The following is a 27,821-nucleotide window of genomic DNA, read 5'->3' as shown; positions in this document are numbered from 1 at the left end:
GGGATTAAGTTTCAACGTGAATTTTGGAGGGATACAGACATTCAAATCACAGCACGATTCCACATGGTAGAAGCCATCTCTTCCTTCTGCACATGGATGTCTGAGCATTTCCAGACTCTTGGGAGCCCAGGCTTAAGAGAGGCTGTGAGAAGGAAGATGGCAGTTCCTTCCTGGAAGTCTTGACTTCTTAGTCCCAGCTTTCCGTCTTGGTATGTGTACTGGACAACAATTTATTTGAAGGTACAGCATAGAAGGAAAAATAAACCATTTCCTATGAAGTAATGATTCAACTTCTAACCTGTAAAAATGAAAAATTTCTCAGTTCCCTATCCCCTTACATTCCTGTCTTCATAAATTTCTGTGATTTAGTTTTCCAGGAAACTTATTATTCACATACTTAACAACTTTTATGTCCATTAGCAACTTGACTTTCCCTGCTTCTTTGAATTTTGGAGCATTGTTTCCTTAGTAGGAAGGAGTTTTGAGAAAGGTAAGAAGACAAGCTCAGAGCTCAAGAAACTATGAAGAATAATATTATAATCACAACAACTCGTTATTTGTTTTTAAGCTCAATCCTTCAGAAGGTTATTATCTGGAGTTGAATAATAATAGATTCAGGCTCTTTTTATGTGGAGGAAATCTTCAACAACAGTGTTCATAGGGAAGGACATTAATCAGGAAAGAGAAGTGAGCCTTGTTTCTAATAATGTTTGCATAATAGCTACCCTTGGGTATATTGCTTGACTGAAAATAAATATTCATGCTTTCCACATCCAGTACAATTGGAAATTATTCGTGGTTATGATTCTGTCATATGATCTTCTACCTGTTCAAGGGGACTTCAAACTGGGAGGCTGTTGGAAACCAAAAAACATAAATAACAATGCTTGTGAATGATAGGGGGTAGAAGTTGAAAGAGGCTGTAGTGTTGGCTATGGGGAGAAAAGGAGCGAAGAGTGGGAACTTAACTGTTTCCAGAGGGGGAGAAGCAGACTCACACTGACATGCTTAAGGACATTTATATGCTCTCCTGGTTTGCTTGTAGCTCTTCAATAGCTTCTCATCACCAGGAGAATAAAATTTAAGTGCCTTATCTTGGTGTCAGACTCACTGCCTGGAGTGGTTCCTGTGAAACCTTGGATCGCGTTACCTGAGACTACTCTCCACCTCAGATGTGACAACACAAAGCTCTTTGCAGATTCCCTCAGACACCATGACTTACCATTATCTCTTTGTTCACATCCTTCCTTCATCTTGCAAGGATTTTTCAAATCTTCTTTGTTAATTAATCTATGTATTATAGAAGAGTCAGCTTAAACTTCACCTGCTTCAGGAAGCCTTCTATGAACTCCACACCTAGTCAAGAGTTTTACCCAGACTGTCCTATTTTTATTGACTTATATATTTAGTGATCCTTAAAGAGCCTTTGTCCTGGGGAGTTTTTTCATCATCTTGCTTTATTGCTTACATGCACCAAATTTTATTACATAAATGCTTTCAGTTAATTAATTCATTTTTCTTTCCTTTTCTGTTTCCTTTCTCCTTTCTCTGTTTTTCTCTCTCTTTTTATTAACTTTTAAATTCTGACAAATGTTTCAATACAGTCTTGAGAACATAAGCTATTTTGTTGTTGTTGTTGTTGTTTTGTTTGTTGGTTGGTTTTGAGACAGACTCTCGCTCTGTGGCTCAGGCTGGAGTGCAGTGGCATAATCTCGGCTCACTGCAGCCTCCACCTACCAGGTTCAAGCAATTCTCTGCCTTGGCCTCCTGCGTAGCTGGGATTATGGGTGCCCACCACCACACCTGGCTAATTTATTTTTATTTTTAGTAGAGACAGGGTTTCACCATCTTGGCCAGGCTGGTCTTGAACTCCTGACCTCATGATCCACCCACCTTAGCCTCCCAAAGTGCTGGGATTACAGGCGTGAGCCACCATGTCTGGCCAAGAACAGAGGCTATGTTTTGAACTTCTGTGTGTGTTACAAGGCTTTGCATTAACTGCGCCCTCATGCAACTTTCCTAACCTTGCTTCTCTCCTATCAGGGACATTCTACTTCAGTCAGGAGAACATCCTATAGTATTAAAGTCCAGACTGATTTGTTTTCCTGGACCTGTGATTGCTAATACAACTGTTACTCGGTGTCTGTGGGGGATTAGTTCCAGGACCCCTTGCAGATACCAAAATCTACAGATGCTCAAGTCCCTGATTTAATATAGCTCAGTATTTGTCTGTAACCTATGCACATCCTCCTGTACACTTCAAGTCATCTTCAGATTACTTATAATACCTAATATAATGCAAATGCTCTATGTAAATAGTTGTTATACTGTATTTTTAAAATTTATAGTATTTTTTACTGTATTATTATTATTATTTGAATGTTTTCAATGTGAGGTTGGTTGAATATGCAGATGTGGAACCTGCAGATATGAAGGACTGGCTTTACTTTCTCCAGCCTCTCCTTCCCTGTCCTTCAATGCAGGGTTTTTGTTAAACACCATATCCTTGGCTCATTTATCTGTGCTTCTAATCTGATGGGTTCTATATTAACAGGGAGATGTCTGCCCAACTTCACATGCCAATTTTACCCTTATTGGTAGGCTCATTCTGAAGGTCCATATGTCTTTTTCATGTACTTATGTGCAGTCACAAAATACTGAAAACTGTGCCTTCTGTTTATATAACATATCTATTTATAAAACACTTTAAAAATTTTATCCTAACTACTGAGAGGTGAGCAGTGCAGCTGCTAACCTCATTTGCAAATGAGAGAATTGGTTCAAAACGACTGAATAACTTCCAAAATTTATGTGTCCGATAAATTGTAGTGATTAGAATTAGACTCCACTTGAGAGCCTTTTTCACATTACAAACCTGACAACAGTGGTTTTTTTCCCTGCCTATAGGCCTTGCAGAACCTAGTAGAGTTCTGTGCATGATGAACTCACTGAGGGCACTGGACACAGGCTCACACAGGGTCTGTATTATGGTGCTAATTTGGGCCACTATACCTCGAGAGAATTAACTTACTTTAAACCCCACTGTAGACATTTATAAAATGAAGAGTAAGACACCATGTATTCATAGGATTTTTTTTTAAAAACACTTTATTAATTCCGTTTCTCTTATCTTCATCTCTTTTTTCTTCTCCTTTTCTCTCTTTGTTTTCTTTTCAGTCAGTTCAACAATTAATTGGTGTTCTCCTACAATGTGCAAAGCAGTATGCTACGGTTCACAGGGGAATGCAAAGAGGATGCTGCTTATAGCTTGTTGTGGCGAGGAACTTTTCTTCTCTCTTTTCTGTTCTCCATTTTTCTCCATTCTTCTCTTCTTCCTACCTTCTTTTTCCTCTGATGTTCAAGTAGCCCTCATCATTTCCATAAATTTCCAAGGCTTCAGCTTTGGTCAAAGGGAAGGCACTCAGCCCAGGGCCAGTGAACGAGTTTAACATTCTTACGGTCCTTTGCATCTGCACACCCAGGGCTCATAAATACTCAATATAAAAGCTTTGGGGGTTTTGCTCTGTGACAGCTGGGGACTCCATGTAATTTAATGCATGATACAGCACTTTTGGCTAACTCTGTGTGAGAGACTACTCAAATAGGAATAAAATATCACTTTGCAAAATACATTTAAATTATTTTCCTTCTAAAACTTTGTGACTTTAAAGCCTTAAAATCTATTTTTTGAAAGTCAAAAAATAACAGATGTTGGCGAGGCTGTGGAGAAAAGGGAATGCTTATACACTGTTGTTAGAAATTTAAATTAGTTTAGCCACTGTGGAAAGCAGTTTGGAGATTTCTCAAAGAACTTAAAGCAGAACTACCATTCGACCCAGCAATCCCATTACTGGCTATATACCTAAAGGAAAAGTAATCATCCTACCAAAAAGACACATGTGCTCACTGTTCATCTTAGTACTATTTACAGGAGTAAAGACATGGAATCAACATAGGTGCCTATCAGCAGTGGAGTAGATAAAGAAAATGTGGTACATATACACCATGGAATACTACATAGTCATAAAAAAAATGAAATCATGTCCTTTGTAACAACATGGGTGCAACTGAAGACCATTATCCTAAGTGAATTAATGCAGAAACAGAAAACCAAATATCACATGTTCTTACTTGTAAGTGAGAGCTAACTCTTGGGTACTCATGGACACAGAGATGGGAGCAATAGATACTGGGAACTCTAGAAGGAGAGGGGGAGGGGGACAAGGGCTATAAAACCTCCTGTTGGGCACTATGTTCACTCTCTGGGTGTTGGGATCAATAGAAGCTCAAACCTCAGCATCATGCAATATATCCTTGTAACAAACCTGCACATGCATCTCCTGAATCTAAAATAAAAATTTTTTTTTTTTTTTTTTTTGAGATGGAGTCTCACTCTGTTGCCTGGGCAGGAGGGCAGTGGTGCAATCTTGGCTCACTGCAACTCTGCCTCTCGAATTCAAGCAATTCTCCTGCCTCAGCCTCCCAAGTAGCTGGGATTACAGGTGTGCCAACATGCCAGCTAATTTTTGTATTTTTAGTAGAGATGGGGTCTACTATGTTGGCCAAGCTGGTCTTGAACTCCTGACCTCGAATGATCCACCCGCCTTGGCTTCACAAAGTACTGGGATTACAGGCGTGAGCCACCGTGCCCAGCCTCTCACTCCTCTTCTACACCCCACATAAGGTGCATGAATCATTAGACACATCTATTTTTTTTCCCCTAAGGCTACATATTCTTAAAAGTAGTTTAAGTTACCTATTACCTCTAGGCTTTTTTCCATAAAAATCATCAGTAAATTATATGCCAAACATATGGTTTTTTTCTCAAGAACACAGTTAAAATAGACTTGATTCCTCTTTGCTGTCTCCAGTCTTCCTAATATTCATAGCAATAGGTATTTATCTATCACCACAAAACACACAAAAAGACTGGTGATTGCTTAAATCACAAGAGAGCAAAGTAGAAGGAACTAGAAAGAAGGAAGCAAGTGCAATCATGATTAGGCACTTACTCTGCATCCGTGGCTGGGTTAGGAACATTCATAGGACTTCATGAACCCTACTAAGTTTAAACCTGCTCTTTTACAAATGTGGAAACTGAGGCTCAGAGGGGTTAAATGATTTGCCCAGTGTCCTGTTGCTTAAAGTGTCAGAGTTGAGATTTGAACCCAATTGGTGTGACTCCAATTTTTTAAATATTTACTGTACCAAGGCTGGAGGGGGCACACATGGGCTCTAGAAGGATGCATGGAATGGGTACCTGGGTGGGGAAGGGCTAAAGAGGGGGCCTCAGTCGGTTTGACTAAGATATTTTCCTTCTCTGATTCCTGCCCCAAATGTAGAGTACTTATCCCAAATATGGATCCAACTTTGTGTAATATTTTAATGAGAGGGTCTTCTACTAATAGGACATCTCTCTTTTGTCTTTCACAGCAATTTTGCAGGCAGTAATAGCTGGTGATCTTATGAAGGTAAGATATCTTCCTACCAAATCCTTGGCAATGCTTTAAGAACTTTAAAACAACATCATTCCTCACCAAATTTCTGTGTTTCCATCTATCACTTATCATCCCCGTGCTTGCACTGGCTGAATAGAAGAGGCAAGATGTTCTTTTGAGAACTGAGCAGAGAGGGTGTTCAAGAGCACCAGGGTACTTGTCTCAGTTACTTAAAATGAACTGCATGTCCCCAGGCTGCAGTGTGCGCAGTGTGCACAGTGTGCCTGCCCTCTGGAAGCTGACATTCGAAGAATTTAAAGATTTCCTTTCAGGCAGGTATTGAAATGAATGCATCTGTAAGAATTACCTGGACAACACTCAGAAATGCATTCTTCAGGTCAGAGATTAATCTTTCCTTTTTATGGTTTTATACTTTGGGGATCATAGTTAGTCAAACAAGAACCCTGATCCACTTGGAACAGTTTAATTTGTGCTTATGTTTTCTGGTGAGTTTTGTTCAGAAGGAAGGAAGCAGTCACCACTGCCCTGAGGGTGAATGTAAAATCTGAAGTCAGACTTTCTGAGTTCGGATCTTGGCTCTGCCTTACACTGTCTGTGTGATTTCGTGTAATTATTTAATTCTCTCTGTGCCTTAGTTTTTTCATCAGTAAAATGGAATAATATTACCTCTCTCTTTGGATTGTCATGAGGAATTAATGTAATAATACATAGAAAGCTCTCAAGACTGTTCCTATTACATGGAAGGGGCTCTAAAATGTTAGCTATTTTATTAATATTCTGATAGTATAGATCTGTGTTTTTTTAATAGCTAAACATGGTGGAAATACAAATATTTGTTATATAATATAAACATCATCTATGAATATTCTAAAGTTATTTTTGGTCCCACATCATTTACAGGCATCAGGCTCATGACTTCCCATATGCCCCTGCAAACCCCCTGCTGGAACTGATCTGTTCTGTAATAATGACAGCTGCCTGAAGGCAGAGGCTACGCCTGATTCCTTAGCCTGTGGAGTAAGGTGCCATTGCAGATTGAGGAACCAATAGCCCTCAGAGAAAGCTGAAAAGTCCTACCCTCAGACATAACTTTTTTTAGGCACATCTGTTGGACAAACTGAAGGACACCTATGCTACATTTTTCAACAGGTTACTAGAAGAAAACAAATGGAGAAAATGTTGCAAACATCTTGATCAGCTGCCCCCTTTAGGCACGTAATCCTGAAAATGGTGCCTGTGCCACTGCACAGATCATAGTGTCAATAGAAATTGTTACTCAGAAGAGTGCTCTCCAAGCAGTATATTGATGAGTTCAGTGCCGTTTCTTACCAGTGGATTAAGCCCATACCATCCTGTACTCTGTGCACGGCCTTCCATTGGGTTTTGTGGGAAACAAAGGCATGAATATGATTGATTCCTGCCCCTGGTGGGTTTCTACACCAGAAAATCTGGCAAAGCACTGTACATTTGAAACCCTTCCATTTTATTTTCTATATGCTTTCAGTTTAGGCAACTGATTTCCCAGGATCCTGAGTTTATGATCACACTTTTTTTTGTACTTTTAAATAGAGAATCATTTGCAATGTGGGAAATCACTATATCCAGCTGGTTGTCTTATTATAGGTTGATGCAAAAGTAATTCGGTTTTTGTCATTTCAGTGACAAAAACTGCAATTATTTTTGCACCAACCTAATGCATTCTCTGTTATAATTCTTGCCTAAATGACTAAAACATGACTTAATAACATCTTATTATTTTTTGTTTGTTTGTTTTTCTTTTTGAAGTTGGAGTCTCCCTCTGTCGCCCAGGCTGGAGTGCAGTGGTGCAGTCTCAGCTCGCTGCAACCTCTGCCTCCTGGGTTCACACAATTCTCCTGCCTCAGCCTCCCGAGTAGCTGGGACTACAGGTGCCTGCCACCATGCCCGGCTAATTTTTTGTATTTTTAGTAGAGACGGGGTTTCACTGTGTTTGCCAGGATGGTGTTGATCTCCTGACCTCGTGATCTGCCCGCCTCAGCCTCCCAAAGTACTGGGATTACAGGCATAAGCCACCACGCCCGGCCAATAACACCTTATTTACTGAGAGATGGAATATTTACTGAGGGCTTAAGGTTTTACTTTTTCTCTTTTACATATTTTCTTTATTTTCCTTCTCAAATATTCATGCCCTCTTTCTCTTCTCCAACTTCTTTTGTTTCTTTCTTCTGAGTAGAAAGTGCAATATATATAAAGTATTAAATTGGGTACATGTGTATGTGTTTGTACAAGAGGGAGAGGGAGAGAAAGAAAGAGAGGGAGGGAGAGAAAGAGAGCAAGAGACTAGCGAACAGAACGTCTCTGGAGCCACTCCTGTGTGAAGGCTGTCACAAATAGCTCCGGGACAACTGGGCTGCAAAAAATGCCCATGGACTAACTGAATGTTCACGGTGTCTAGAAACAGCACTGGAAGGCAGGATCCAGGCAGTTGACCCTGAACAGGTTTGGTTGGGTCTATGCTGTTATCCTTTGTCGATCTCCCCACAAAGAAAGGGAGTGTCATTTTAAGACAATGTGGTTGAACAGAACAGGATTCCCTTTTAGACTTTTGTGGAAAGTTGCTAGCTACTTCTTCCTGCCCTCTTGCCCCCCAGTTTAGGGATGGAAGTCCCATATGTTCCTTACCTTCATTCAGCTACTGCTTTTGATCCATGCCCTGGGAGGCCTTCCATGGCTCTTTCCATCCCCTGCTTCATGCTTCCCTAGTGCTTCTCTGAGACATTTGTGATGTTCCCGTCCATTACTGTGTGACTCTTTACCTATCTGTCTCCCCCATGGGCTGTGAGGGCTTTGGGCACAGTGACTGAATTGTATTTATCTTCCTGACATCTAGCACATGACAATTCTATGGATGTATTTGAGTGAAGACGTGAACTCTGAATTTATGTTCTTTTTTTTAAAAAAAATAATTTTAATTGACAAATGATTATACATATTCATGGAGTACATAGTGATGTTTAGATACATATAATATACATTGATCAGATCAGGGTAATTAGCATATCCAACACCTCACACATTTATCATTTCTTTATGTTGGGAATGTTCAACATCCTCCTTCTAGCTATTTAAAACTATTTAATATATTATTAACTATAGTCATCCTACAATGGTATAGAACACTAGGACTTATCCTTTGCATTTATGTCATTTATGCTCTTTTACCTTATGGGATGTCTGATTATCTATAATGTGTACCATCTAACTTCTTAAAAGATAATGTGTTCATTTTGCTTATTACCTGCTGGGTTATTTAATTCTCATTTGTCCTAAAATTACCTATTAGAAGCTTCATGTAGGCACTCTTGTCCTGATATACTGTAATTTGGAGATGAGGGACTCTTTCACATTTTCTATAATGTTCAGTATTTTATAAAGTTAGACCATATCCTCATTTAGCCACCTTATCCTCAGGCTACAAAATTCTGTTGTTGTTGTTGTTGTTGTTTTTTCCAGTCTTCTCTCACATAGAAACTATTACATTTTCTGAATCATTTTGGGTCTCACTCTGTGCATCATCTCTAGCCTGTTAGGTATGTGTTGGGTGATTAACACAAGGTTTGCAGGCTCGGCTGCAGATCTGGATGAAGAAGGAAGCCAGGCGTGTGTTCGTGTGCGTGCATGCATGCATGCGTATGTGTCTATACTTGTATTCAGTGATCTTACACAGGAGAGACAAAGCAGCTTTGATATTTGGTATATAGTTTCATAAGACTAAAGAAAAACTGAAGGACACGGGCAAGAAGCTTAGCTACAGTCACCAAGGTATTCCTGCTTATAGCCATAATTACTCTTTCACTCAAGAGAATGCTAAGCCAACAAAGAGAGGCTTTTGTTTTCCACTCCACCCCTCACTCCCTTGAGACAGAGACCATAGAGACCAGTGCTCAGAAAATAAATGAAAAAAGTAATTCAGCATGATTCAGTTTCCCTAGCCTGTTCAATACTCACAGACTCTTTCCAGAGTTAGAAGAGACACTGGTCATCACTGTGAGTGATAACACAGTCCAGGAATGTTACTTCATCTTTTTGACTTTTCTCTATGTCCTCTGAGGCTAGAAACATTGTGGTTTGCTACATGACTCTTATTTTATTACCAGTTAGCTGTTATCCTTGTTCCAGATTCTGCCTGAGCTTCTTTTTGTATGTCTCTCTTGCAGCTAATAGAAAGCTATAAAAATGGAGGCAGTCTGCTAATTCAGGGACCAGACCACTGTTCACTCCTTCACTACGCAGCTAAAACCGGCAACGGGGAGATTGTGAAATATATCCTTGACCACGGTGAGTAGGCATAGTGAACTTACCAAGGATCACTTATCTGTGAAATCCATTGCATTTTACATTTTCTAAGATGCCCTTCATCCAGGCAGTCTTCAGAATGGCAGAAATACTCTCGAACTTTTAGCCGACTGCCCCTGCTTATTTGAGGCAGTCATGGTTGCAGACCACTGACACATATGGGCCATCCTAACCAAGCAATTAATAGAAACAGTGTTCATACCAAGTTCTTTACAGGCTATTTTTCAGACTAATTACTTTTTTAAAAAATAGGGGACAAAAATAAATGCAGCCTGGCATTGTGCACTTTATTTTCTCTAGAGCTCTTCTGTAAATTAATGGGTTGGGATTCCCTGCCTAATCCATATTTGTGGTTCATCATTGTGAAGATTCATGAGGATAATTTTTTTACATCTTTCTAGTTTCTCTCTTTTTTTTTTTTTTTCCTGTTTGATCTCATTTATCTTTTCCACCCAGGTTACACTTTATTCTCTTTGAAAACGTCTGGTACTATTGTATTGTCTGTGGCAGATCATACTAACCTTCCAGACTGCTTTCTAACTGGATTTCTAATTTGGTGCCAGATCGTTTGCAGGAAGTAGCATGCACTATAGCACCTGCCTCTAAAAACCCTTTGGAAGCATAAACATATTTGATGAATACTAAATCTAAACAGTTACATTCAACTTATCATGTTTCATAGTATTTCCAGGAATAAAGTGTAAAAAATACTGCCTAGCTAGGCTGTTTTAAACGAGAAGGAATGAAAGAGTCTAATTCTGCTGGACCTTGGTATACAGAGAGATTGGAAAAGTTTCTTTGAGCCCTGACAGTCAGCCTATGGCTGACTCCTTTTGCACCCAAATTCAGCCTGTAGACAGTAAGCATACTCGTAAACATTCACATCCTTTTTGCTCCTTTTTTTTTTTTTGCAATTCAGCAAGTATGTCTTATTCCATTCATTGATTCATTCATTTAACAAATATTTGTGTAGTGCCTAACAGGAGCTGCCTGTTATAGATGGTACACGCACAAAAATAAAATACAGTCACTGTTTTCAAGTAATTGCAGGCTAAAGAAAAAATAAGATCATGTGTATAATTAAATTTAAAACAGATATGTGGAGCTGTTTTAAGTCCTATGGTAAAGCCACAGATAGATAACGTAGCTACCATTTGTCAAGCACATATTTGCCAATTGTTTATAGTAGACGCATCCCATCATTTGATCTTCACAAGGTCCTTGCAAGGTAGGTACCAAACTGTCAATCATGTTAGACACCCCTTGCTTTGTCTTCAGTACCTTCTCACTGTTGAGATTCTGCTTGAACCCTTGCTCTGAAATACGGTGGAAAGGGTGGGTTGGAAAAAGGAAAGACCAGGAAAACAGAAGGGCTGTGGTGACAGAATTTCTTTACTCCTTGTAGGCTGGGTTGGATAATCCCAAACCCGTCTGCCCTGGAAAGCCTAGGTAGGTAGGATGTATTTTTGGTGCTAAGTCTGGGGCTTGTATCATTCCATCTCCTATTTCCCTGGCTATTCAATCTCTTGCAGTTAAAAGTATTTCTTTCTGGGCAAGAGTGAAGCCACAGTGCTACTGTATTCTTTTTCCCTGAATAAGAAAATATCTCAGGATTTCTACTGCACAAAGCTCAGGTGAGGGTTAGATGTATACTGTCACTTTATTTTTCTTTAGCTCAGGTTTAAAGTTCTCCTAGTTGCTGTCTTGTTGATCACTTCCAATCTACTCTCTTTAGTATACCCTTTACCCAAGAGATTGAATGCTTGCTTGGATACCTTAAGACATTTGGTGCCCACCTACCCTTTCTCTGGAGTTAGGTGAGACACTGGCCATCTATTTGAGTGACAACACAATCCAGGAATCTCTCTCTCCACATCCCCCCACCCATCTTTTCATCTTTCCTCAAGAAGCAGTATTTCCTCCCCTAATCCTTGGATCCTCTCTGTATCCACCGTCTCACTTGGTCTCATTTAGGAGACTGCAGTCAGCTCCTTTTTTGGATGAGGCTTTATTGAAGATGGACTCTCACATGTTTGGGGCTTTCAGCTGGGATGGCTGTGGAAGGCCAGGACACCTAAGCCTTTCTCAACACCTGGTCTTTTTTTCCCAAGATTCTTCACAGCATGGTAGTGCTGGGGTTCCCAGGGGTGAGAGTGGAAGCTGCCAGATGTCCTGAAGCTAAGTTGGGAAGTTCTGGTTGCTCTCTACTGTATACTGTTGGCTAAAACAAGTCACAGGGCCAGCCCAGACTTAAAAGGTTGGGAAACAGATTCCACTGTTTGATGGCCAGAGCTGTGAATAATTCATGGAGATATTTAATCTACCACACTCTCTTATGTCCCAGCCTCTGCAGTTTAAAGTGAGCAATGTTCTGAACTTCTGACTCACCTGGAATCCCTTAGAGCTTCATTTTTCTATTTGACTTTGGTTCTGGGTCCTAAGAACCCAGGTTTCATAAATAAAAATACAAGATGGCCAGGCATGGTGGGCCCATAGTCGCAGCTACTTGAGGCTGAGGCGGAAGGATTGCTTGAGCCTGGAAGGTGAAGGCTAAGTGAGCTAGAATTGCACCACTGCACTCCAGCCTGGGCAGCTGAGCCAGACCCTGTTTCTTGAAGAAAAAAAAAAAAAGGTAACAATAATGAAGGTTTTAGCATAAGTACAGCCCATGCAATATTTGAAATATGATTATACTAAAAATGAAAACAGCAGGGCTCCTCATCTGAGCTGCCCCAGGGACATGAGTGATGAGTCCTGGGATTATATCACCCTGACACAGTAGCTTTTCACTTCCTCTATTTCCTCTCTTTCCCCTGCCTCCAAAAATAGGGCCTTTGAAAGCACCGTTCATCCAAGCTCACAGGACTTGGAGTTTCTAACCCCAAATGTAGATCAGTGCACACCTACTTTGCCTGGCATCAATTCATCCGGCACATTAGTCTCTGAGGGCTTTGATCAAAACCTAACCTTCCAACACAAATCTGTTTCTCATCAACCCGCAGTGACTTTTGCAAAGACTGAGTCACACAATACCACTCCACCCAAGTGGAAGGACACAAAGGAATTCAGTCTTTTTTTGAGGGGTGGGAGTGCTTAGTCTTCCAATGCTTTGGTTAGATTTTATAAATTAATCAGCTTAATATTTATGCTCACTAGAAGAAACACAATATTCACAGTAATCATCCTAACTTCACTTCTAGGCAAATAATTCCTGAGGTCTCAGAAGGCATCCTATACCCTTCCTGCCTCACCAGGATCTCTAATCGCACAGGGAGAAAGACTGTAGAGATGGGAGAGCACAATCCATCTCTTTTGTTGGCAAATAAAATGTTATTATGATGTTCAGTCCAAGGGTCACTGCATTTTTGATGGATGGCAATTTTTAACACTTTACTACTATAGCTGAATATGGAGTCTCAAATGCAATTGATTCTTATTGAAATTAGTTGTCAACCTTGATAGACATTGTCAATTTCATTCTCCATGTCTATCTTAACTTTTTTATTTATTCAGAAATATGGATGTAAAATCATTTGATATAACCTAATTCACCTAATTCCACAAGAGCTAAACACTTCAGCTCAACTGTTGTTTTGTTTGTTTTTTAATATCTTTAGTTGCTAATTTAGTTTATATTAACCTTTGCATTTTATTGAAAACCATCATAGCAAAACCACTCCTCTCTTTTTGATGATAGAAACTCCTTTAAATTGTAGTGTTCTTGAAGTCAGGCACAAGTACACAGAAACTTGTCAATACCTTTTCAATTCTGTAATCACCTTCTTAAGGGTGATCTCTGTTGATTGAAATAGTCTCTGCTAACTTAGTAATGATGATAACTCTGGAATACCCTGACCTGACAAAGAAAACAGCCTTCCCAAGAAGCCTCAGTAAGTCTGAGATTTAGGGATGTATACCAGACTATGGCATTGTATTTTTAAATTAGCATCAGATTTGCAGTAGGTAAGTCTGATCAGTTTGAATTCATGTAAATGAAAATAAATAAATAAATAAAAGTTTTACATTATGCCAAAGATCAAGAAAGACATTCCTCCTGGTTGTTGAATATTGCAAATCTTTTAAAGCCTTTGTTGTTCATTTACTTATTTTTCACAATTTGGTTTATGTCTGTCTCATGGTTTCATATGACGTAAAAAAAATTGTTCAAAGACTTGACTGTAATGATGACGTTAGTAATAGCAGTTCTGAAGGATTCACAGGCTCTTTTCCAGGTGCACAGCTGATGTTGTTTGTGGCTCTTGAGTTGACACTTCGTTTGCTTCCTGCAGCCTTACTCCTGAGCCCCTCTCCCCTCTGCTCTGCCCTCTTCTTCATTGGCTCTGGTCAGGAGTGTGGGCCGCCACCATCAAGAGGACACCTGAACAAGAGTCCTGAGATTAGTTATTCTCTCAGACACAACAAGCAGCAACTGATTTCTCTTCTATGGGCTCTTTTAAAGCAGGCTGGGGGCTGTGCCACATGAGATGTGCGGTATGTTCTGAAAGCGCCATGGGAGGCTTGAATTTTTTTCAGCTTGCATCTTCTTCCTTTGGATGTCTTCTCTCATCTATACAGCATGCTGCTTTCCTTTATGAAAAACTGGAATTTGGACATTTAGAGAGTTGAAAAGAGACTTGGGGAGGAAGAGTTAACAATTCCACAGAGACTGGGAGAGAGACTAAGGATGCAGGGATTCCAGCTGAGATTCCTCTCAGTGCTTCCCGCTTTTCAGCTCCTTTCAACCATATTTTCTGCCCACTCCCTCCCCCTCATTTGCCCCTCCAAGGGACTTTTGTGTTGTTTCTTTCCTTCACCACCCTGCACACTCTGCTCTTTTGTTTTTATTCTCCCCACGCCTACCCCATTGCCTCCTACTGGTTTTCCTGATAGAAATCTCACTCATGCATTTCCTTTTTGATTTCAATGGGTTATTTTGTCTTCCCTCTTTTTCTGTCTTCAGTCTTTCTTTTCTCTTTTTTTTAACCCCCCTTTTTCTGCTTCTGGTCCCAGAGAGAACCGACCACCATCCTGCTGGGACAGGATGACAGTGCTGTTAGCATTCCCAGTGCCAGCTCTCCCCACATCTGTGCAGCTTTTGTCCTGTGGCAGGGGAGGATTTGGAATGGTCTGCTGGCAGCGTCAGGGAGACTAATGGGAAATGAGGGCCCAGAGAGAGGCCATGGGAAGTGGAAGGAATAGCAAAGGGGATTTGGAGGCATTGGTGTGGGAAGCAAATTAAAGGATGCATGTGACAAAAGGCACGTCATATATAATACAGATATAATATTGATGACAAAGTCACATCAGCGGGAGCTGGGGTATCCAACAGAAGAGCCTATGGAATGAATACTGGGCAACAACATTATAATTTGGAAGGCCTGGCTACTTAACATGATGTTCACTTTCTCATTTTGAAAGATTTGTGAAGTTTTGCTTCCTTTCGCATTCCCTGGGCGTCTCCTGAATACTGATGTGTATGTCCACTTAACAGAATTTTCTTTCCCTTAATTTTCAGACCATTTCCCATATAGCACAGTCTTTTGAATCCATGTTTCAATTGTGAATCTTTCTCTTAAAGTGATATTGGCTGGGATCCAAAATGATTTTAAAATGTCTTTTATTCATTCATTTATTAAAACATTTTAATTCTGTCCCAGGCACTTGTGAGGAAAAAAAAGTTTCTGTAACAATCACTGTTAACCTCTATTGTTCTAAATATTCTAAATGCATTATCATATTTAATTTTTACAACCCTATACAGTAAGCTCTCATCTCCATTTGACAAGTGTTGAAAACTGAAGCATAGTGAAGTTAGGTTACTTGCCAAAATTCATCCATACATGAGAGATGGTTTGTGTCCTCCATATTCCTAATACCAGCAAGGGAAATGAAACATGGATAAACAACCACAATGCAGGGTAGTGCCATGTGAATGTCATAAGCAGAGTTCAGGTGACAACTGGTCTAGGGTTCTGGAAGAGCAGTGGCCATTTTCATCTGAAATTTTCATGGAGAAATCTGCACCCATATCTCCTCAAAAGGGATTTTACAGTATTTTTTCTGATTCAGGTCAGCCAAAGGATGAAGGGGGGACATTTCAGTAAACCCTGGAAGAGACGGGGACCTGAGATTTCCTTTTCTATTGAGGAAACAACAGTGAATTCTCTGCTGACAACTTGATGGTCTCCCTTGAAATTCCTTAGGGGAGATGGCATAGTGTCCGCAATCAGAATGTATGTGTATATAAAACAAGCCCCAAACTCAAATGTTGCCCATTCATGTACATTGAAGGAATTCAGTTGTCTTTATTTTTATTTTTTTGAGACAGGATCTCGCCCTGTCACCCAGGTTGGAGTGCAGTGGTCCAGTCATGACTCACTGTAACTTTGATCTCCTGGGCTCAAGCAATCTTCCCTCCTTAGCCTCTGGAACAGCTAGGACTGCAGGCATGTACCACCACGCCCAGCTAATTTTTTTTTTTTTCTTTTTTTTTAGAGCTGCGGTCTCGCTATGTTACCTAGGCTGGTCTTGAATTCCTAGACTCAAACAGTCCTCCCACCTGGCCGTCCCAAAGTGCTGGGATTACAGACGTGAACCACCATGCCTGACTAGTCTTTATTTTTTTTCTCTCTTGTTTTTCTCCTTTCGTCTCCTTTCCTTTATTAGTGAGACTCAAATTAACTTTTCAAAAATCATAGGTGTTATTGTTTCTACACTAAAAGTCACAGGGTACAGTTAAACTCCACATTGTCCAGTTAAAGCATAGCTCACCGTTGGGCAGTGCAGGTTCAAATAAGGAGAAGAACAGCCTTGTCTTAGGCCTCTCCTGGCATCCACTCTCTGTAAGTCTTTCCTTGCTAGCATTATGCAAACAGCCATCTTAAAGGAGGCCACGAATGATTAGAAAACGTACCTGTGCTGTTAAAAATAGCTGCCCATTCCCTTCTGTAGTCAGCTGGTTGCTACTTTTGCCTCTTCTTGTCCAGTGTTCAAAACGTTCTGCTATTTTGTGATCATCTATGTTGATGGGAGAATAAGGAAAGATGAAGTGAATTAAATTGATTATTTGAGAGCCATTCCCCAAATCTTTAATTGGCGTGTTTTTTTGTTTTTTTTTTTTCTTTTTTTTTTTTTAGATATTAATTAAGAGCAAAAGTTTCTTACCTTGGTATTAGTGCCTCTGCCTCTCACCTCTGTCAGCTGCAGAGGATGAAAGGGTGCAGAGGGAGGGAGAGTGATGGGTAGCCGCGGGCATGCCTGACTCACAGACTGGATAATCAGGTCTGGAATAATTCTGGGTTGGCTGCATTTGTAGTGATTCTGGTCACAAATTGTGAAGAACAGACAGCTTTTTCCCTTGTCCCCACCTTCATATTGTCAAATTATTGCTGTGCTAGCCCAATTAAAATGCTTGAGGATCCCCTCACTTGCATAGAGCCTTAGACCCTGGATGACTGTGGACTCACCGTGACAAGGCTCTGAGAGCACTGAATGACAGTGCTGAATGAAGGAGAAAAGTAAACGAGGCCTCTGTTGCCTAAATAGTTGTGCAATTAGCAGTACCAATGGGAACAGAGCTACTGATGAGTCTAGGCTGCTCATATTCATGGAATTTCTTTCAAGAGGAGCAGCTTAGAATGTTCTCTGAAGGTGACAGGCACTCTTTAAGAGGACCATTGGGCACTTAAGCCCCTTGCTGACATTGTAAAGAGTGCCCTCTTGGCAGCTAAATAGGCCTGAGGTGCTTAGTGCTCAGGACATAGAATTTGAGTCAACAAGTGGCTTCACATGTAAGTGGGAGTAAAACAACCCTTTCATACCACCTTCCTTCACTGAGGATCCCATATCTTGACATAGTGTGACCTGTATCAGGACAGAGAATAGGACACTTCATGCTATTTAAAGTTGAAGCAGTACCTGTGGTGTGCCAGGCACTGTTTCAAACACACTATGTTTATTGACTCTTCTCTTTTTTTATTTTTTATTTTTTGAGATGTTGCCCAGGTGGGAGTACAGTGGCGCATTCTCAGCTCACTGCAATCTCCGCCTCCCGGGATCAAGCGATTCTCCTGCCTCAGCCTGAGTAGCTAGGATTACAGGCGCACACCACCATGCCGGGCTAATTATTGTATTTTCAGTAGAGACAGGGTTTCACCATGTTGGTCAGGCTGGTCTCAAACTCCTGACCTCAAATGATCCACCCACCTTGGCGTCCCAAAGTGCTGGGATAACAGGTGTGAGCCACCATGCCCAGCCCTCTTGAACTCTCACAACCCTGTGAGATAAATATTATTATTAATTTGACTTTACATGTGTGATAACCAAGGGCTGAGAGATTAATTAGACTTGGCCAAGACCTAGTCTGTAGTAGAGCTGGGATTTTTAACCAAGAAGGGATGGCTCGAGAAACCTCACCCCTGGTCACTGTCCTGTCCTGCTCTGCACTTTTGGGATGTGTGTGGGAGGATGAGGATCATTATTCATCTTTTCTTAGAATCACAGGACCAAGGAACAAAGAGCCATGAGTTAAATATTTGTTGTTTCCTTAATATAGGGTAGGTGCTAGAAGGATACAAAAAACAACTGAGGTGTTCTTGTATTCAACAGATATAGAAAAATTTCTTTATGGAAGGCATGTATTCAAAAAGTGAATACATAGTATGAGGGTAGAACCAAATAAGTGCTTTGGAAGTTGAGAGAAAGAATACATTCCCTCTGTCAAAGGTCATCTTTTGAGAGGACCTTGTCACAGACTAGCCTTTGAAGAACATGTCAGATTTAGACAGGTGGCTATTCTGGGTAGAAAGCCTGAAAAATACATGGTTGAGTGTGCAGTTACCACTTTAGCTTTTGTGAAAAAAGAAAATGGAACCCTGGGAACAAATTGAGGAAATGTAGTTCCAGATGAAGGACTGTGAGCTCCAGTGTTTAAATACTTGGAAGTAAGCGGGAGATATGATGTATTGGAAACCTAGAAATCTAGATGATGTAAGACCTTCTTATCTTTCTTAGTAACTACTTCTGCATGCTAATAATGTTCCAGGTAGATACCTGTTAGGAAGTCTATTTGTCAAATAGGACAAACAGAAAAGACAAATAGGAGAGACTTTGTAAGAGAAGATTCACCTGGTCCCAGTGAATAGCAGGTATGAAAAAGAAGAGGTCAAGATGATTTGGATGACCAGGAGAATTATGAAATCCCATAACATCACTGTTATATTGTCCTTGGCCAATGACTTTCATGGTGAGAGTGATAAGCTCTTCCACCCCTTCTTACTATGCACGACAAGTTAATTTTTAATAATAATGATATCCACCAATAAAGAGAGCAAATCCCCAGGATCATCTTTCTAAAGACTAAAATACTCAATACCTGACACTTACAAGCATATTTATTCATCCATTCAACGGGATATTTAAGCATCTACTTATCTCCAGGCTCTATACTAGGCACCAAGGAATGACACAATGCTAGACAAAGCATGGGCCAAAACGTTAAGGGGTTTTCTGGAGTCTAGTTATAGGGAGAGATAAATCAGTAGGTTATTTTAAAGTAGTTTGTTAAGTGTCATGATCAGTAACATGATCATATATCCCCCTTTGCCTGGGGTGGTCCCCACTTGTATGACAAATCCCATTACCCATTCAACTATAGGAAATAGGGTCAGTACATAAAGTGAGGGATTGTATAGGCAGGTGTTTAATAAGCTGTTTGAAGTGGGATCGTAAAGGGCTTTATGGGGAAAAAAGTCTCAACTGATACCCACAGGCTGAAGAGGGCAAGAGATGGCAGGGAGAGAAGCAGTGGTACAGAGCTAGAAAGGTGGACATTCCAGGCAGCGTTTGTAGACTGAATGGATTAATTCGTGAACACATAAAACATTGTGAAAGGGAAATTCACAGAATATTTCCATTCCTAAGGATGCATCTATAGTCATTTGATGTATATGCATAGTATTTCTTTCTGGTCTGAGAAGGGAAATTTTATAACAAGTGGAATTGTACCCTAGATGATATATATAATGTCGTACAGCCTTAATATTATGCTTCATAAGATGCCATCCCAAGCAACTTGTTTGAGAATGAGAAATGGCCCTGATTCCTAAACCCCACCTGATCTGCCCCTTTCTCCCTAGTTAGCCACTTAATTATTTTTCAGTTATTCTATTCCAGTTTTATTTCGTAAACTTGATTGAAAGCTTCTTGACAGCAGAGACCATACCATTCTTTTGTATCTACCATTCTGTACATATTGGTTCATGGAGACTGGGAGTTTGGTAATGAGGAGGTAGAGGGATCCTTTTATTTTTGTTTTTGTCTTATTATTTCTATCCCCAAATTTAGCCTTCTAAGGCATTTTCATTTTGTGACTATAGATTTTCTGTTAATATTTAGTTTTTGAGCTTATTTTTTGATGGTCATCTTGCTTTCTTCTTATTTAGGACCTTCCGAGTTATTGGATATGGCAGACAGTGAAACGTGAGTGTTGCCTTTTATTACATAGTCTAGGTTATTTTCTTCAGAACATATCTGGGAGAAGAATGTAATCTATAGGGCATATTGTAGGTAATTTTAATTTAATTAATTCAAAGTCCACTTTCAACTTTGTTCATAACTCTGCAGGGCTAATTGCCTAAATAAAAAATTACACAATAGAAACTGATGACAATTGTCATAATGCTTGCCTCCAGAGTCAGTGCTAATCATCATTTAGAGCTTGCTTCAAGCAATGTACTTCTCCACTGGTGCATCTTGGAATGCTGAGAAGTCTAAATAATTACACTTACCTTTTAATGTACCCATCACATTTGTTCTTTCTCAGCTGGAGTTTCTGAGAAAATGGGACCCTACTGCCCTGAGGCATTATGCACATGTAGTGACATAACTTCTCTCTGTTAGTCTAGAACAGCACAAGTTATGAACCACCACTGAAGAACTAAGAACATAGTCACTCTATCTTCTGTCTTCTATGGTTCAGGGAAGGGATGCTGATTGAAAAAGTCATCAGCTCTGGGATGGTGTCTAAACTGATGATAATGTTTGTTTTCAACCTTATTTCTAAAGCAGCAAAATAGTTACTCCTCCCCAAACAGGAACAAAGTTAGGCTGTGCAACTAATCCTGAAAGCCATATTTGAAAAGGTATAAAGATGAGTTGGTGTGGAGAGGAATGAGGTGGTGAGTAGCTAAGCACGTGGGAAGGAGGAGAAGTAGAAATGAATAGAATGGAGGACGAATGAAAAGCAGTAGGGCTGTGGAAGAAGCTGTGTATCACTCTATAGAGCTGGTCCACATGCCAGCACATCCTATTTGCAAGATTGTAAGTGGTGCCATTACTTACCCCTTTTTGCCTTCTCTAAAGGCTGCTATTGATTTTTCCTGAAATACTTTGGCATTAAGCATCTTGGTGCCTTTGGGCTCAGGATAGGAATACCCTCCTCCCTATAGAGCCTGTCAGTGATGGGGAAATAGCCAGTTTCCCTTGCCCCTTCCCACACTGAGTGGCTGGCCTCAAGCCTGCTGCCTCCTGGGGAGAGCCCTGGCTCTCAAACTCTCCCAGAGTCTCACTGTGCCTCTCAGATATCCTCTGTGGCTGCCCGCTCCTTCCACCTGCCACTCACACAGAATCTAAAGTGGATAGAGCAGAGTGGGTGTTGGCCTGGTGTTTTGAACTTGGGTTCTCAGGAGATACTCCACTGTAGGCCGAGTGACCATCAACCAAGGGCCGTGTGCTGTGCCTGAAGGGCCAGAGGCGCTCCACGCTGCTCCCTGTTCTTTCACCCAGTGCCTTTCTCACTCTACTCAAATGTATGCACAGAGAGAATGTCTTCAGTGTTCAGATACATCTAGACAATTAGTCTGTTTAATACTGCATTGACGATCACCTAAATCAAATGGTAGTAGCTTCTTTAAAAAATTACTAAACCTAGTTAATCAGCACTGTTTGGAAAGGGGGCTGGAGTCAGATATTATGATCAGGTGATGACTAGCTCAAGGAATTTTTAGAAATCCCCTTTCCCACCTCCCCAGAATGTACCCTACAGCCAAGATCTCAGCAGCCTATAGGGAAGGAGGCTGAGGAGCACCCGACATCAGCTCCCCTCACCCCATTCCCTGCTGCCTCCAACCCCTTTATGGGTGGTTTCCCATTTCCTCTTTGATTTAGGGGTGAGACTGCACTGCACAAGGCTGCCTGCCAGCGGAACCGGGCTGTGTGCCAGCTTCTGGTGGATGCAGGAGCATCTCTGAGAAAGACGGACTCCAAGGTAACTCGATGAGTGAGTGCAAACATCCTCCCACTGGGCGAGATCGCAGGCACTGTTGCCTTTGCTTGTGACCATAGCACGGACATCCTTTCTGTGCTTATGGAAGTGCCTGGGGCTTTGGAAAAAGGAGGAAAAAATAGAGTGCTTCATTTAGAGAAACTGTGATTTAAATGTATAAGCACAAAGGGAGGGCGTGTGCTTGCCTATGGGGCTTTATAAACCTCTGAACACGTTGGCCTTGGGACATTGGGGTTGTCCTACTGAACGCTAGCAGCCAAGTCGTGGGAGTTGAGGTCTGAAGCCCAAGGAGAGGGGTCAGGACCATGTTCAAAGACTTTGGCCTGACTACTGAGAAGCCCCTTTGGGGTTTTCCTTCAGTACTTACTCCAGTGTGGTTTAAATTCTATGATTTATATGGCCCCTTATATGGGTGCCAAAGGGATTATTTCCCAGCTCCCAGGACGGTGGGCTCTGGCTTTGAGATGGTTACAGTCTTAAATCTGGTATGTTTATGTAGTTCTTCATTTAAAAAAATTTCTTTCCATTTGTTTTCTAATATTCTCTAAAAGTTAACCTCAGAAATTAGATAGCATGGGAATTACTGTCATTTATAGCTATAGGAGCTAAAAGCCTAGAGAAAGTTACACATACCCTTGGACCAGTAGCTGAGCCTTAAATTAAATTGAGCTCTTTTGACGCCAGTCCAGTGTTGTTTCAGCAGGTTGGTGGTTCTCATTTGGTGCCAGAACACACTAGCCACATAACAAAATCGGTTTGTTTATGGAATCTGTTTGATTGAGGTACAGTGATTCCTGTGGCACTTGGCTAGAAATGTGGTTGGTTTCTCCACAGCAAAAGTTACGTAAATCTGAACTTCAGTGTCCACTTTCTTATAACTGTCTTAATAAGAGGGCAGTGAGGCCAGAAATGGGTAATGTGACATGTGTGCCAACCTTGATAGCATCAGCTGGCAGAGATGAGGCCTCAGGGGAAATTCTGTTCAGAAGAACTGAGAACAGGCTGCACCACAAGTTGTTTCAGTTTACAGAGAGCACCCAAGAGAAAGGGTTGAAAGATAGAGGAAAGGAAGAGTTGTAGCTTAGTAGAGTTGACCCAGGGCTCAGCCTATAAGATAGAAGAGAGAGAGAGAGAGAGAGAGAGAGAGAGAGAGAGAGAGAGAGAGAGAGAGAGAGAGAGAGGAGTTAGTTTACATAGAAGATCAACCCCATAGAGCAGGGGTGTCCAGTCTTTTGGCTTCCCTGGGCCACATTGGAAAAAGAAGAATTGTCTTGGGCCACACATGAAATACACCAACACTAGCAATAGCTCATGAGCTGAAAAAAATAAAAATTGCAAAAAAAATCTTGTGATGTTTCAGAAAGTTTACAAATTTGTGTTAAGCCTCATTCAAAGTCATCGTGGGCCGCATATGGCTTGCAGGCTGCGGTTTGGACAAGCTTGCCATAGAGGATTCTGATAAGCTCTGAGAGTTTTAAAACACTCTCAGTAGACTCCAGGAAATAATGAACCACTTAACTATAGAAACTTACAGAGAAGAATCTTAGTATATAGTTGAGGCCTTCATTATGCAGGTACCGAGTAGCTCAGGTTTTGGGCCCGTGATTGTAACCATGACACATAGACAGATTACTTAGAAACCTAATTAATGGCTTAAGCTCCATTAGATTTATGTAAGTGATAAGAATCTGCCTATGTGTAATTTTTTCTCTGGGGCCTCCTCAATCTGCAGTTCACTTTATGAAATAACTTTGCCTCCCAAGTGAACCTCTTTCCTTTCTGAGCCAGTTGTATTGCGTAGAAGTCTCTACTTCCCTGGCAGCCCATGAGCACCCTTGGTCTCTGACTGAAATCCCTGGCTGCCTAGGCATATCAAACACATTTGAGTTGTGTCCTGGTTTCTAGTGGTCTGTTACCTGTCTGGCTAGCTAACTGGGTACACTATTTCAAATGGCAGATAATTAGGTTGGTGCAAAAGTTATTGCAGTTTTTGCTACTAAAAGTAATAATTTCTCAATGTGATATTCTTCCCAGATGTTATTTGCACTCAGATGTTTGGATGTTTAACCTGATTGAGAAATAGACGACTTGTAGTCAGGATTAATGGAGCCAGGTTATGGGGTAGGGTTGGTCTTGCCGGAGCCACTCAGACCACAGCAGGGCAACTGCCTCTTTACCACACAAAGGCTGGTCCTACACTCAACTCAGATCATTTTAAAGACAGAGAGAAGCCATGAAAAAGAAGGTCAGACTGAACAGGAGTCAGGAGACCTGGCTCTTGAGCAGGTCTTCTTTTTTATCTTTCTAAGTTTCTGAATCAGATAAAGCACTCAATGTTCATGGAAACTTGTTTCTATTTTGTGTTGTGTATATGTCTGTTTTTTTTTTAAAGAAATAGCTTGTTTTTATAATTATAAACCCCTCACATAGAAAACTAGTAATGTAGGAAGATATGCTCCAAAAAGCCAAAAATTGCTGGAAACCCCACAACCTGGACCTAGATATAATTAAACTTTTAATGATCCCTCTTCACATGTAGATATGCCTGTTTTTCTCTCTCACTGTTTTTAACTACATGAAGTCATACATACATGATATCATACAACTTTTACTCAACGTTATATTCTAGAGATCTTACTACATGAAATAATGTAGCTATACTTCATTACTTTTTGAGGATTTTAAAATTTTGCCATTCTGTAACTTGACGCCAGGTTGAAGTTGACTGTGATAATTACAACTGAAACTTCTCCTGGAATTTTTTGGAGAGAAGCAGCATCCTGAGAATTTCTCCTATTAGAGATCAGTTCCTTAGAAATCAACTCAAAGGCCCACCTCAGCCACCTCTCTGAATATTTGAAACCTGGAAATTCCAACCTCATTATTATGGAAGTAAAGACACAATTATCTACTAAGGCTGCAAACAAGTTGAATAAAAATTATCATAGGAACTTCAAACTGGTGGTTAACTGCTAAATCTCAAGTAAATAAGTAAAATTTTAGAAAGATTCTAGAGCCATTGTTACTTCCCTTTTATCCTATCCCCAGTAGGCTATGTAGAGCCGGTTGGATTGAGGTCACCCGTATCTGTGGGGATAGCTGAGATGAAAGCTGAGAAGTCTGGGATAATATTTATAAAACTTGTATGCATTTGTACATGGAGCTATTTCTTTGGTGCAACGATCATGCCTCTACCCTTCCTTTGGAACTTAACATAACATTTTAAATAGCTAAAACTATATATTGAACAAAAATTAGAAATTTTGAGTGATGCTAAGTAATTCCTACAGGCGATCAAACGAATGGACACCCTTTCTCCCTTTACTGCTGACTTCTTATTCAATGACTTCTCATTAAAAAAATTTAATGACTCATTTTATGACTTCTCATTAAAAAAATCAATATATATACAAATGTGTGTGTATATGTGTCTATACAAATGTACAAAAGGCATAGTAGTCTGTAAGAAATTATATGACTATTTAAAATGTTGATGTAAAAAATTAATGACAAAAATTTATGATATATTACTAAGAAAGTTTGTAAAACAGTACATAAATAAGTTGTGGTTTTTTTTAAATAAAAATATGTATAGAGGCGTATAAAAGACAAAAGCTAGTTATCAATGGAAGGTTAGTAGTGGTTATCTTAGTTTGGTGGAATGATTAGGGATATTCCTTGTCTTCTTTGTGGTTTTCAAGTTTTCTAAGATTTCTTTAATCAATATCTACCTCTTTTGTATTGAGAAACTAGCTTAGTTTTCAGAGAGATGAAATAGCTATAAATTGGGGAGAACTTCACTGAAGTCTGAAACCAACAAAGAAACCTTTCAAATGTTTTATGACTATCCCTTCCTTTTAGTTTCTGCATGTTCATTTCCCAAGTTTAGAATAATAGAAAGAGTCCTAAACTAGAAATCTAAATGCCTGCCTCCGTGTTTTTTAAATTCAGTAATTTCTATCTCCCTATCTTCCAGAAAGGCTCTGGGTTTCAAAACTCACTTTATCCCACTGTTTCCTCCTGTGTACCGTTAACCTCTGTGAACTTCTGTTTCCCTAGTATAAACCCCACCCATCAAAAGTGATAAACTCTTGCCCTTTAATTTACCAATCGCACATGTTCAATTTAATGCTCATATAAAACAATAGATTTGAAAGTGTCTTGTAAATTCTAAAACACCAAACGTGAAAGGATCCTTACTAGCAAGTATCTTTGGGTAGCTCTGTTTCTGTGGTTTTTGTTTTGTTTTGTTTTGTTTTTGTATTTCATAACTAGTACTTGTCTCTCTCTCTCTCTCTTTCTTTCTCTCTCTCTCTCTCTTTCCATTATTTACGTATAGGGTAAGACACCTCAAGAGAGAGCACAGCAGGCTGGGGACCCAGACTTGGCTGCTTACCTAGAAAGCCGTCAGAACTATAAGGTCATTGGCCATGAGGACCTGGAAACTGCTGTTTGACCCTGGTATTCAGGCAAAGAGAACGTGAGCAAGCGTATCACATCTGCCCTCCCTGCGATCGGGCAGCTCCCCTGGAAGAAGCTGATGGAATTCATATATCTGTCTCTCTCCTGCAAGAATCTACCTGAGACCATGCCACTCGTTTTTAAGGGCTACCAAGATGTACAACAGAACATGATAGCCCATTGAGAAGGAGGCAGGATACCTGGAGATTTGTGGAATACAGTACGAGTTCCACAAAATTTGATCCTTATTGCTTCCAGCAAGTAGCATGAACTTCTGTGTTCACCTGTATAATTTATTTTAAAGATTCAAAGGATGTTCGTATAAACGGCACTGCTCCATCCTCCCCCATGCATTGATTTTTTTTTCCCTGTACCATACAATTCTACTGTAACTACCCATTAACTTTAAAAAAATATATTATCTCTTCTCTTTACATTCAGTCTTGGAAGACCACAAGATTGTCTGAAGGCCTTCTAAAACCCTCTGAATGTCCTGCAGAAATATAACTGTAAAACCACTTCCATTTCCAAGACTAAATATATCAAGACTATTTAGTGACTCTCTCTGCATGTCCCCACCACCCCCCAACCCTCCGTTTCATTATATAGGAGCTGGGAAGTGCCACATGGATAATGTCAACTTGTGTGCTATATTTTTGAGGAATGGTGAGGTGGCATGGAAGATGTCTGTGCTTGGAGGTACCTCAGAGAGGTAACCCAGGGGTCAGCCCAGGCTGCTGGGCTGTAGCCAATAGCCATGCAGGACTGGTTCAGCTTGGGCTGTCTGTACAGCTCCGTACTGCCTATGTGTAGCCATCTTTGCCTTTTGCTGCAATAGAAGATGAGCAAAGGATTAAACAGAGGCCCACAGCTAGTCTGCAGAACCACTCAATTTTAAGTGCTGTTTAAATTGCAGAGGAGATAATCATGTGTGGGAACTGTGGTTACAGGAAATGGAGCACTCTAACAATGTTTACTTCTAAACTTTGTTGAGTGATAATAGAAAGCACCCTAATTGACTTGAAAAAAACAAAAGCAAAAGCAAAAGTAGCAACATATGTCAACATATGTCACTGAAGTAGAAAACAGTCATTGGGATGTTGCACAAAGGCTAATAACTATAGACTGTTGGATACAGTGGTGAGAGGAGCCCCGTTTTAGGTCTTTCTTTTAGGTTTTTGGTTTTTATTACTCCAAGTAATCCTTGACCCAAGGACAAAGGTTTATTGTATGAGTTCCACTGCCAGATTTATGGGATGCCCAGATCATTCAGAAGGATGCTT

General features: G+C 40.4%; 1 protein-coding gene across 1 annotated transcript in view; it reads left to right on the top strand.

Moving 5' to 3' along the window:
- DGKI (diacylglycerol kinase iota) overlaps nucleotides 1-27,573 on the top strand; it is a 453,887-nt gene extending 426,314 nt beyond the window's left edge. The window contains exons 29-33 of the mRNA XM_015134986.3: nucleotides 5,434-5,471; nucleotides 9,656-9,776; nucleotides 20,237-20,273; nucleotides 21,960-22,059; nucleotides 26,417-27,573. Of these exons, the coding sequence (XP_014990472.3) occupies nucleotides 5,434-5,471; nucleotides 9,656-9,776; nucleotides 20,237-20,273; nucleotides 21,960-22,059; nucleotides 26,417-26,533 (413 nt within the window). The 3' untranslated portion in view covers nucleotides 26,534-27,573. The remainder of the gene's footprint in view (nucleotides 1-5,433; nucleotides 5,472-9,655; nucleotides 9,777-20,236; nucleotides 20,274-21,959; nucleotides 22,060-26,416) is intronic.
- The last annotated feature ends 248 nt before the right edge of the window (nucleotides 27,574-27,821 follow it).

This window comes from Macaca mulatta, chromosome 3 (assembly GCF_049350105.2).
Source record: "Macaca mulatta isolate MMU2019108-1 chromosome 3, T2T-MMU8v2.0, whole genome shotgun sequence".
NCBI classification, from domain to species: Eukaryota; Metazoa; Chordata; class Mammalia; order Primates; family Cercopithecidae; genus Macaca; species Macaca mulatta.
This window is presented reverse-complemented; position numbering and strand designations above follow the sequence as displayed.